Source organism: Capra hircus, chromosome 28 (genome assembly GCF_001704415.2).
Source record: "Capra hircus breed San Clemente chromosome 28, ASM170441v1, whole genome shotgun sequence".
Classification (NCBI taxonomy): domain Eukaryota; kingdom Metazoa; phylum Chordata; class Mammalia; order Artiodactyla; family Bovidae; genus Capra; species Capra hircus.
The window spans coordinates 16,728,201-16,740,908 of NC_030835.1; the positions used below are offsets into that span (position 1 = coordinate 16,728,201).

Sequence of the window (12,708 nt, forward strand, 5' to 3'; positions counted from 1 at the left end):
AGGAGTCCTATCTAATTTGCGCCATCCAATACGGTAGCCTCTAAGTACATGTGGCTGTTGAACACTTAAAAGATGACTATACTTAACTGAGATGTACTCTAAAGAAAATCTACACCACAAAAAAAGTCTTCATATAAGTTAAAGAATATAAAATATCTCACTAATAAAGTTTTATATTGATGATACATAAAATGAAATAATCATAGTTTGGATACATGAGACTAGTTAAAAAGTTATTAAAATTAATTTTAACATGTCATACCATGACATGGATGAAACTTAAAAAATCATATGCAATGAAGGAAACCAGACACAAACAGCTACATATTGTAAGATTCCATTTATATGAAATGCCCGTAAGAATTGATGCTTTCAAACTGTGGTGTGGGTGAAGACTCCTGAAAGTCCCTTGGACAGCAAGGAAATCAAACCAGTCAATCTATTTGCTGGAAGGACCAATGCTGAAGCTCCAAGATTGCCACCTGATTTGAAGAGGCAACTCATTGGAAATGATCTTGATGCTGGAAAAAATTGAGGGCAAGAGGAAAAGGGGGCGACACAGGATGAGATGGTTGGATGGCATCACTGTCTCAATGGACATGAGTTTGAGCAAACTCAGGGAGATAGTGAAAGAGGGAGAGAAGCCTGGCGTGCTGCAGTTCATGGGGTCGCAAAGAGTCAGACACGACTGAGAGACTAAACAATAAGATCAACAACAATAAGCAGCTGTTGAGAGGTGAAAATGGGAGTTGACTGCTATTGGGCATGCAGTTTCTTTTGTGATAATAAAAATTGTCTAAAAGTTAAAAAAAAAAGAATTAGTCATGCATGTATTTCAAATATTCTTCAAGGTTGTCCTTCACTAGAGTTATCACAGAAATTCAATCAATAAAAAATTCAAAAAAGAGTAGCAAATTGGATTAAAGAAGAGCTGATACAGGAATATGGGCTATAGCACCTAGCACAGTATCTTGCATACTCCAATCAATGTGTGCTGCATTAATGGGAAAAGATTAAAGCAAGAACACCTTGAGCTCGAGAAGTCATCTGTGTCAACAGGGTCTGTTTTGCACTAAAGTTGCAGCTCACATTCACACATGATTCTACACTTTTCAAAGTTCCAAAAAGAGAAAACTGCACTCTGGAATGTCACAGTAAAGTGGCAAAATCCACACCTCCTGATCCCCAGGCCTGGAACTGAGTTATAAGGCTTTTACTATATCAATATTAATATTTTCCTGCAAGCTCAGTCCTCCTTCAAAAAGATAATTGTTTAGGTAGGTATAAATTATCTATGGTCAACAAAATTCTCTCACACATATTACTCCATATTTATTCTCATAAATATAATAGATATTTAGAAGTGAGGAATTTGAGTTCTTCAATGGGCTTCCCTGGCATATCAGTGGTAAAGAACCCGTCTGCCAATGCAGGAGACGTGGGTTCAATCCCTGGCTCAGGAAGATCTCTGAAGAAATGCCATGGAGAGAGGAACCTGGTGGGCTACAGTCCATGGGGTTGCAAAAGAGTTGGACACACTTAGAGACTAAACAACAACAGCAGCAGCAATTTGAGTTCTAGAGAGATAAGATTAACAAACATTTTTGTATTAGGTACCAATAACCTCAGATATGCAGATGACACCACCCTTATGGCAGAAAGCAAAGAACTACTAAAGAGCCTCATGATGAAAGTGAAAGACGAGAGTGAAAAAGTTGGCTTAAAGCTCAACATTCAGAAAACGAAGATCATGGCATCCGGTCCCATCACTTCATGGGAAATAGATGGGGAAACAGTGGAAACAGTGGCTGACTATTTTTCTGGGCTCCAAAATCACTGCAGATGGTGACGGCAACCATGAAATTAAAAGATGTTTGCTCCTTGGAAGGAAAGTTATGACCAATCTAGACAGCATATTAAAAAGCAAAGACATTACTTTGCCAACAAAGGTCCATCTAGTCAAGGCTATGGTTTTTCCAGTGGTCATGTGTGCATGTGAGAGTTGGACTGTAAAGAAAGCTGAGTGCTGAAGAATTGATGCTTTTGAATTGTGGTGTTGGAGAAGACTCTTGAGAGTCGCTTGGACTGCAAGGAGATCCAACCAGTCCATTCTAAAGGAGATCAGCCCTGGCTTTTCACTGGAAGGACTGATGCTGAAGCTGAAACTCCAATACTTTGGCCGCCTGATGCAAAGAGCTGACTCATTGGAAAAGACCCCGATGCTGGGAAAGATTGAGGGCAGGAGGAGAAGGGGACAACAGAGGATGAGATGGTTGGATGGCATTACCGACTCGATGGACGTGAGTTTGAGTGAACTCCGGGAGTTGATGATGGACAGGGAGGCCTGGCGTGCTGCAATTCATGGGGTTGCAAAGAATCGGACACGACTGAGCGACTGAACTGAACTGAACTGAGGCACACAGGACTGATGGCTACCATATTGAACAGTGCAGAAATGGAACATTTTCATCATCACAGAAGTTCTATTTGATAACATGGTCTCAGGGATTTCTCCACCAGCCCTTCTTTGCTAAGAAGGTTCCCTGGCAAGCTTTCATTTGTCCACATTTGCCACCACTTCAAAATTAGTACCTTTTCTCTGATCTTCCAAGCTCCCCTTTACAGACTTTTACTTCTTTACTTTCATCTACAACTGTACAAAGTCTCATGCCTATAATAAATCTTTTATTCCACATTATTCAGAGCTCTGTTTCCCCAATTGAATCCTGACTGACATATGCAATATGTATGATATGCTATTAGTTGCATAAAAAGGGGAAAAGATTATGCATTCACACTTGCTTATGAATGAACTGACTATTTCTGACAGGAAACATAAAAAACTAAGAACAATGCTTGCTGGTAAGAGGAGAAAGGGGTGGCTGGTGAAACAGGAATGAGAAATTTTTTCCTACATATTCTTAGACTTTGGGATTTGAACGTTGTGAATGTATCACCTATTCAAAACAAATAAGATTTTATGTGCTCCAACATACCTTCAAATGGCAATGAAAAGATTATAAAATGATAATTCATAGGAGATCAATCTTACAGATTTCCAGTTCTAGACCTGGCTGAACAAAGAGCTGTTATCTTTCTGACCAGGTATCAGGAAAGCCCTGGCAAACTCAGGGACTTAGCTTTATTTTGTTAAGATTTCCCTGACAGGGAGCATATGCTTGCATGGTATTGTCACGGTAGAGGAAAACAACATCCTCAAACCCCTCAACCCTGAAAAATCTGCCCATATATTTGGAGATGAAATTATAGGAAGAGAGAAGATAAATCTGCTAATGGTTTAACAGAAACACTTCTGGATGATTTGAGTATGCTTCACTAAAAATGTAATTAAGATGTTTATTAATGTTTCTGCACATGCCATCAATGCCAGGATAATTAATGTACACAAAGATAGAGAGATGTGCAAAAATAATAGGGGTTAAACAGTCTTTTCCGCTAGTATAATGGTTTGGAAGACTCTGGCTATTTGAGTCACTGGTATTTGGTTTGCCTGTTCAACTGTTTCTCTCAATTATTCACATTATTAGGACAGAAGCAAGGTCTCCAGTATCCTCTGGATGGATAAATGGGACAAACAGCTCAGTGGTGCCAATCAAAATGATTCTTCTTATTACAAAAACTTTCAGACTCTTTGCAACCCCCATGGACTGTAGCCCATCAGGTTCCTAACTCCATAGAATTCTCCAGGCAAGAATACTAGAGTGGGTTGCCATTTCCTTTTCCAGGGGATCTTCTCAACCCAGGGATTGAATCCAGGTCTCCTGCACTGCAGGTGGATGCTTTATTGTCTGAGCTACTACGGAAACCCCAAGATCAAATTTAAAACCATCTAATTGCTAAAATAACTACTTCTCTCATCCTGCAGAGGTCAGAGGGGAATCCAGCCATATACAGCTATGGTAACCAAGAGAACGCAATGGAACTTGCAACTAGCCTTGCTACTATGACCTGTCCCTTTGTTCCATTTCAGCTTTTTCCTGTCTCTTCCCTCCAATTTTGGTGTTAGGTACAAGAGTTGTTAGTACTTAGGTATCTATGTACTATGTAGTACTTGTGATCTAATAACTATATTAGGATCTAATAACTATATTAGATCCTACATGAATAAGTTCTCTATCCTCAGTGCCTGGTGAAGTGTGTGAAGTTAAAGTTTACTGGTGTACAAAGTTCATAGAGCATTTAGTTCTAAAGTGCTACCCAAACACAGGGGAAAGAAAAATAGGAGGAAAAGTGAAAATTAAAGGAGAGTAAGGAATGAGTAGAAAAAACTGTGTCAAGACTTTAAAAACTATTCTGGTGCTCACTTTGGCAGCACATATAATAAAACTGGAACGATACAGAGAAGATTAGCATCGCCCCTGTGCAAGGATGGCACACAAATTCATGAAGCGTTTCATATTTTTCTGTATCAACCTAGAGGGGTGGGATGGGGAGGGAGATGGGAGGGAGGTTCAAGAGGGAGGGGACATATGTATACCTATGGCTGATTCATGCTGATGTTTGACAGAAAACAACAAAATTCTGTAAAGCAATTATCCTTCAATTAAAAATTAATTAAAAAGAAATCTGAAAAACTATTCTGGGAAAGTTTTCCTTCATTAACTATTTTAACTTTTATTAGATAAATTATATTTGTTCCATCTGCTCAATGTATATACAGAATCCTAGTGTTCTCATTATCTAACACCCCAAACCTAGTGCTTTCAATTTATTTTCTCCATTTGTGAGTGAAAGTTGCTCAGTCATGTTTGACTCTTTTCGACCCCATGGACTATACAGTCCATGGAATTCTCCAGGCCAGAATACTGGAGTGGGTAGCCCTACCCTACCAGGGATCAAACCCAGGTCTCCCACATTGCAAGCGGATTCTTTACCAGCTGAGCCACAAGGGAAGCCCCAAAATACCAGAGCGGGTAGCCTATCCCTTCTCCAGCAGATCTTCCGGACCTAGGAATTGAACCGGGATCTCCTGCACTGCAGGTGGATTCTTTACCAACTGTGCTTTCACTAAAAACAGTTACAATGTTGAGACCAATAGGCTTACTCTTCTGGATGAGCAGCCTCCCTCTCAATACAGAAATTCAACTGTTTTCTTACTGAATGCAACTGGAAAAGAATGGTAACTTGGATGCCCGCATTATCTTCCTCAGACAGAGAGAGGAAGATAATATAATGGGAACACTACCTTGTGTGTGTGGGCTGAGTCACTGAGTCATGTCTGACTCTTCGTGACCCTATGGACTGTAATACACCAGGTTCCTCTGTTTATGGGATTCGCCAGGCACAAATACTGGGGTGGGTTGCCATGCCCTCCTCCAGGGTATCTTTTTGACCTAGCGATCAAACCTGCGTCTCCTGCATCAGCAGGCAGATTCTTTACCACTGAGCCACATGGGAAGCCCTAAAACTTACATTTTTTCAAAAGGAAAAAATACTAAGTTTTACTATGTTTTACAAGTTAAGGGGAAAAGTACTTATAAACTTAAAGGAGTATTATTTAAGCTTCTGTGAAAAATGGCTAATAAAGCAGAGCTGAAAGAGCTTTGATGTCTAGATTTAAATATTAAATATTAAAATTATCTTTTTAAGTTCTATAATAATGCTGCTAATGAGCTTACCAAATTTCACATTTCAATTTACAATTATCCCATGAATTAGAGACTTCTGACCCATGTGAATTTCACATCTGTCTTCTAGCGAAGGTGGACAGATATTCTACAGTTCTGAGGTATAGATAAGTCAAAGAGTTATATATGGCTACCAAGTTGATTACCAAAGAATCAAACATAATTTCTCCCCTTTTCGGTTTCTACCTTTATTTTCCTTATTAAACTTGAGAATAGTCTTATTAAAGAAACTAAAACATATTCATTTCTATTTAAAAAACACAGTATTAAGACAATATGGCTGGAAATATTCATTGATTAAAATACCTCTAGTTTTTGAAAACATAATAGGTGGAAGCTGGGATCATTACTTTCCTGATTGCTATACCTTACATAAGACTACATTAGTCAACTTTTAATATTTTAGTGAGATTCTATTTCCTTTGGATATATACCCCAAAGTGGGATTGCTGAATCATGTGGTAGTTCCATGTTGGTAAAAGGGTATTAATTTTATAATTATAAGATGAATAAGTTCTGGGGATCTAATGTCCAGCATAATGACTATAGTTAAAACTGTAATGTACACTTGAAAGTGGCTAAGAAAGTAGAGCTCAAGTATTCTCATCAAAAAGAAATGGTAACTGTGAAATGATGGAGGTATTAACTAATCTTACTGTGATAATCATTTCTCAACATCTAAGTGTATCAAATTATCATACTGTATATCTTAAATGTACATAATATTATGTGTCAATTATGTATCAATAGACCTATGGAAAAAATAGAGTAAATTTAAAAAACAACAACAACAAAACTAAGTAAAATAAGGCCTGTACTTCTGCTATTTTAGAGAACTTTTCTAGTTCAAGAATAAAGAAGAAAAACATATTAGCATAGCTAATATATATAGCTAACAATTCTTGGTTTACATGGTTAGTGATTCCAACTTAATAAAATCTGACTTAGTAATGTCTTACTATTTAAAGGATACTTTAACTCACTTAATTCACTCAATATAGAATGATTACCTAAGTCAACAGGTATATAAAAATCACAGGACCTTCCCTCTGAGCACTTGAAAAAGGATTAAGAAGGATTCAGAGAAGACAGCGATCACTTCTGGTTAGCTGGGAGTCAGAGAAGGAATAGGATCATGAAAGCCTTCATGGAAGAGCTGACATTGATGATTTTGACATGAGGAAATGGGAAAAAAGGAAAAAGGCATCTCAGAGGAAAGGTGAGCAAACACTACCATGGCAAAGAATGAGGACATACACAGTTCAGGGAAGCAGAAAGGAACACAGTGGAGGAAAAGTGGCATCATTTAAAAGGAAAAGAGAAAAAATTTAAAGGTAGAGGCAAACCAGATTTTGAGGAAGGCATTCAATACTTAGGGTTTTACTTTTTCTACATTAGGGACAATTCACAAAAGAAGAATGGAAGGGACTTCCCTAGCGGACCAGTAGTTAGGAATCTGTGATTCCACTGTAGCGGGCACAGGTTTGATTCCTCATCAGGGAACTAGAATTCTGTGCAGCAAAAAAACAAAACAAAAAGCAGAAGGGAAAAAAACAAGTGTCTTAGGAAGCTGATGGATGCAGTGGTGGTAGTAGGAGGGGAATTAACAGCAGCAGCAAGCGACTGACTATCAAGGCAAAGAGAGAAAAATGACCCAAAAGACACACTTCAGAGTGCTATTCCAGAGGGTTATTTCCATCAGTACTGTGCAGGGTCACATTGGAGAGCAGGGTGAAAAGAAAAATCAGTAATGCTGATTGTCTTTATTTAAATTTTTGATGTTTTATCAAGAACTTTTTGCATTAACTTTGGTTTTTAACAGTAGTTCTTGAAAACATTTGATTACTGAGTTTCTTGGCGTGTTCTGAATCTGCACCTAAGGCAAATATCCTAACTTTTTTCACACAAAAGTGTATACATGTCAGAAGTCCCCAAGAACTATTATTGTACAATAATTGACTTTCAGACTGCTAACCCCTAGCCATCAAAAAAAAGGGGGGTTAATTCCTGTTACATACATTTAAGAGGACAGGGAGTTCCATAATTTGTTTACAAAAGGTTCCCCAAATAACATTAAAATAATGTTACTTTTAGCTTGAATGGAGGGAAGGAGTTTAAATTATGTAGAACACTTCTGGTTTCTAGGTTTTAGTTTGTATCCTAGCCAAGCGCTACCTATATGTAAAACTTTGAGTATTCTTTGAATACTGTCTGTTTCTCAAGTTTATCCAGGGAAAAACAAAGTTCTTTCCAAAAGCCCTTCTCTGGCCTTATCAAGGTTACTTTTTACCTCTCTTTGGTGGTCGTACATGATACGTTAAGTCATTAATGACCAGCTTAAAGTCGTCAAGGAGGAGGAGGTCTATTCCTGTTGAGGCAGCAACTCGAACGCCATCTGTGAAAAATTTAAATGTGAAAAATTTAATTTGTCATATGTCCATAATTATTCAAGAGTGGTCAGGAAAGAAAGCAATCCTCAAAATAGATTTTAAAATTATGTCTTTTAAATTTCAGTTAGCTTTTTGCCTTATCCCCAAACTCTATGCAAAATAAAGCTTATATTACCTGAGGCTTCTTGTTTTCATGGCCTCAACTCTATGAAGATTTGACAACGTACTTTTTCTGGCAGAACTTTATGAACAAATGAAATAATTACACAGATGCATAGGTGTCATCTGGAAACCTAGGGTCACTGGGAGAGCTGCATGGATGTCTATTTGCCTATGATGGAAATTCGTTGTTAAAAACCCAACATCTTCTAGTATATGGAACTTTGCAGTATAGTTACTGATTAGTTGCCAATAATTCAGTAGGGGCAGATGCTAGGGTGAGCAAAGTACACCAAGTTCATCTATTAATTATGAATTGAGAATTAAGCATATTTAAACTACAGGGACTTACTGTACTAGGCTTTTATGTTTTCTGTACATTTAAAATTCTTCAAAGTGAAAGTGGTAAAAATGTAAGGCACTTAAAAAATAAATAAATGAAATGGATGTCATGTCAAGTGGGAATTTAAGTGCCTTATTTTCTATTACTTTCAAATCACGTCTTTATCTTATAAACGTTTATGTGAAAGACATAAAAAGATCTAAAAAGAAACCCTAATATTTCATATCTTCAGAGATGATGGCTCAACTACTAGATAAGTTTATTCTATGCCTAAGGTAATGACAAAAGGTCTCAAAAGTATAAAATGTGATTGATGGCTCATCTTTGCCCATGGCATTATATGTGAGGTGCTTTTGAATGAGATCCCTGTGTATTAATATATACCCTTGCTAAAACTGAACAATCATATTCTAAAAACTGGGAGAGAAATCACTGTCTCTCCTGACATTTGCTAAGCAAAAAATTATGTCCCAAAGTAAAAAGCATGGGATTCATTTGCAGCGCCTGTGTGTGTGTGTAGAAGCAGTTTAGGGGGGGACAAGGGGTGGGTGGAAATGAATAATGAAGGTGACTATACCTGGTGAATAGATTGCAACTCTGTCAATTCCCCGATCCTCTTCTTGTAGTTGTCGTAAAAACACACCAACAGAGTCTGAGATGGGTTTGAGTGTGAACTGACAGCGTTCACGCCGGGATGGTAGCCTCACAGATATCACAGGCAACCCATTCTGATACACCACTGTCACATCTGGATGAGAAAGACCCATAATCATATGATAATCAGATTCCATTATAAGTTAAGTGATATTATTAATCTTCTTAAATGGGGGTTTATTATTATTAGTGTGGTTTAAAATGTTTCCAAAGGTTCAAGAATATTCCCTTTAGCTTTAATTGAACATTATTCCAGGAATTGGCTTATGGAAGATTATATCTATCACACAAATCACTTTTCAGAAAAAATAAAATATGCAAAGGATTATCTTTCAAGTGGGTCAAGAAGAGGCTTTCCCAGAAATTTGAGGTAAAGTTCTTGGTATTGGTGAATACAAACCCTGATTCCATTTACTAAAATTTTATTAAATAGCCAGAGATTGCTGGGCCAAATTCTATATCCTGTAGGAGATGGCTCTTGGGAGCCAGAGCTTTCAAGGATTCATGGGGAATAACATGTGGAACTATACCACTAAGTAAGACTTACTCAAGGACAGCAATTCATATTTATAGTACATACAATATTATATCCAAGGTGCTTGATAAATAAGCATCTCTTACACAATGTGGACATACTATGATACAAAAAAAAAATTTCTTTAAAGTTCTCTTGAACATTTTTCTGAGGTTAGCAAGAAGTCAAAGCTCAACATTTTGGGACTTACTAACAAAAAGTTATTAAGGGAAACATTCTCATAAGCTACACAACTGACAGGATTCTCCACAACAGTTTGGCACAGAATTCCTTATTTTCTTATCTTATTCCTTAATTTTTAATTTCTAGAACCTTAGTCTCTAAAATAAGTGTCAGAATAACTCTTTCAAATCATTTTCAAATAAATTTTGAACAAGAATTTTTTACACAAGCAACCAAGCATTTAAAGGTGGTAATTTAGCATTAGCCTGTAAAAGGAAAACAGGGTATGGAGTCAAACCTGGCATGGAATCCTGACTTATTATATAACTTCTGTGAGTCTCACCTTTTCATATATCAAATGGATTTAATATCTAACTGATACAGTTGTTGTGAGGAATAAACAAACCATTTATAACAATATACTGCTTTTAGATGAGTGATGTTTATTAGCTTTTTTAAAAAAATTAAAAGATACATTCTATAAAAAGTTTAAAAGGATTCATACTCCTTAAAACTGAAGAGCTGAGAAGAAATATACTTAGAACAATGTTCTGGAGATTCTAAATGCATTAAACTTTCATAATTGTAGTCATTTACATCTTTTTTCCTCACCTGGTCTAGTAAATGATGGCGCCTATAATGAGCACAGACGCCTCACACTACATTGTTCACGACTTAAATAACGCTTATTGAAACACAGTTTATCAATAACAAAACACATTCTTATCTGAAATGAATATTTGATGAATTCTGATGTAACAGGATAAAGAACATTTCCATCAGACCCCCAAAATCTCTTGATCCCCATTCCAGTTAACCCCTGGGCAACTACTGATTAGATTTTTGTCACCATAGATTATCTTTAGTTTTTTTAGACTTTTATACTGCTGGAATAATATAGCATGTACTCTTTTGTACCTGGATGATTCTGAGATTCATCCATGTTGTTACATGCATTAGTAATTGATTTGTTTTTATTGCTGAGTAGCATTTAACTATACATGGATACACTGTAATTTTGTTCATCCATTTACCATGACTGACATATGGATTGTTTCCAGGTTTTGACTACTATGAATAAGCTTTTTATGATTATTTACTGACAAGTCTCTGAGTAGACATATATTTTTGTGGTATACCCTTTCTTATCCTTTTACTTTTAACCTATCATGTCTTTATATTTTAAGTGGGTTTCCTGCAGACAACATATGGTTGAGTCTTGCTATTTTATCCAATCTGACAGTCTCTGTCTTTTAAAGTATGTATATAATTTGCATTTAATAAATTATAAATATGGTTACATATAAGTCTGCCATCTTGCTACTTTTCTTGACTCAATTCTTTCTTCTACTTTCCATCTATTCTTGCCCTCTTTTAGATTAACCGAGTATTCTTATGATTACATTTAACCTCTACTATGGGCTTCCCTGGTGTCTCTGTGGTAAATAATCTGCCTGCCAATGGAGGAGACCCAGGTTAGATCCCTGGGTCAGGAAGATACCATGGAAAAGGAAACGGCAACCTATTCCAGTATTCTTGCTTGGAAAATCCCCTGGACAGAGGAGCCTGGTGGGTTACAGTCCATGGGGTTATGAAAGAGTTGGACATAACTTAGCAACTAAACAACAATGCCAACAACAAACTGGCTTCTTAACTGTGCCTCTTCATGGTTTGGGGTTACTCTACAGCAAGTAATGGCAATGTTTTTCTATAAAGGGTAGATTATCAAATACTTTAGGTTTTTGGCAGTCATAAAATCTCTGTTGCAACTTAAGACTCTGCATTGTTGTACAAAAGTAGCCCTAGGCACTATGTAAACAAATATGCATGGCTGTGTTTCAACAAACTTTATTTACAAAATTAAGGAGTGCACTGGGCTTGGCCTATTGGGTTTGCAGAACCCACCTCAAGGGTTTGCAATATACATCTTTAATTATCACTTCAAGTATTATATACCACTTTAGACATAGTGTAAGAACCTTATAACAATATGCTTCCATTTCCCCTGTATTGTGCTACTGTTCTACATTTTATTTCTATATGTTATAAACCACAAACTATTTTTACTTTGACAACGAATTATATTTTAAAAATTTCAAAATGAGAAAAATGTCTTTTATATTTATGTACATATTTACCCTCTGTGTTCCTCTTTTTTTTTTTTTTTTTGTATCCACATTTCCATTTGGTATCACTTTTCTTTTGTCTCATGAGATTCCTTAAACATTTCTTGTTGGGCAGATATGTTGGCAATAAATTCTCTCAGTTTTGGTTAAGTCTGAAAAAATCTTTCATCTTCATTTTTGAAAGACAATTCTGCTGTTTAAAAATCTAGTTTTTTTTTTCCTTCCAGTACTCTGAAGAACTTCTAGTTTCTACAGTATGTTACACATTTGTGTACATTCTTATCTTTGTCCCTTTGTATGTAGTATGTCTTTTTCCCCCTGGCTGCTTTCAATATCTTCTCTTCATCATTGGTTTTCAGCAATCTGGTTATAAAGTTCTTTTCTATGGTTTTCTTTATGCTTGTGCTGTTTGGGAATTGTTAAATTTCTTAGGTCTGTGGGCTCATCATTTCCATCAAATTTATAAAAACTCATTACTCAGATATTTTTCATGTCTCCCACACCTCTCCTTCTGGATTCCAATTACACTCATATTTGTGGTACTGTCACACAGGGACCTGAAGCTCTTTTCATATATTTCAGTTTTCTCAGATTCATTTTGGATAGATTTAATTGCTATGTACTTCAATGTCACTGATCTTTTCCTCTGTAGTATTTAATCTGCTATGAGTTCCATCCATACTGGTTTCCA

At 36.6% G+C, this 12,708-nt stretch overlaps 1 protein-coding gene across 1 annotated transcript in view; it reads right to left on the bottom strand.

The window, feature by feature from the left end:
- The window catches only part of MCU (mitochondrial calcium uniporter), a 188,617-nt gene that overhangs the window by 17,112 nt on the left and 158,797 nt on the right, over positions 1 to 12,708 (bottom strand). The window contains exons 3-4 of the mRNA XM_018042485.1: positions 9,118 to 9,288; positions 7,939 to 8,043 (exon numbers count right to left, since the gene is read on the bottom strand). Coding sequence (XP_017897974.1) covers positions 7,939 to 8,043; positions 9,118 to 9,288 — 276 coding nt within the window. The remainder of the gene's footprint in view (positions 1 to 7,938; positions 8,044 to 9,117; positions 9,289 to 12,708) is intronic.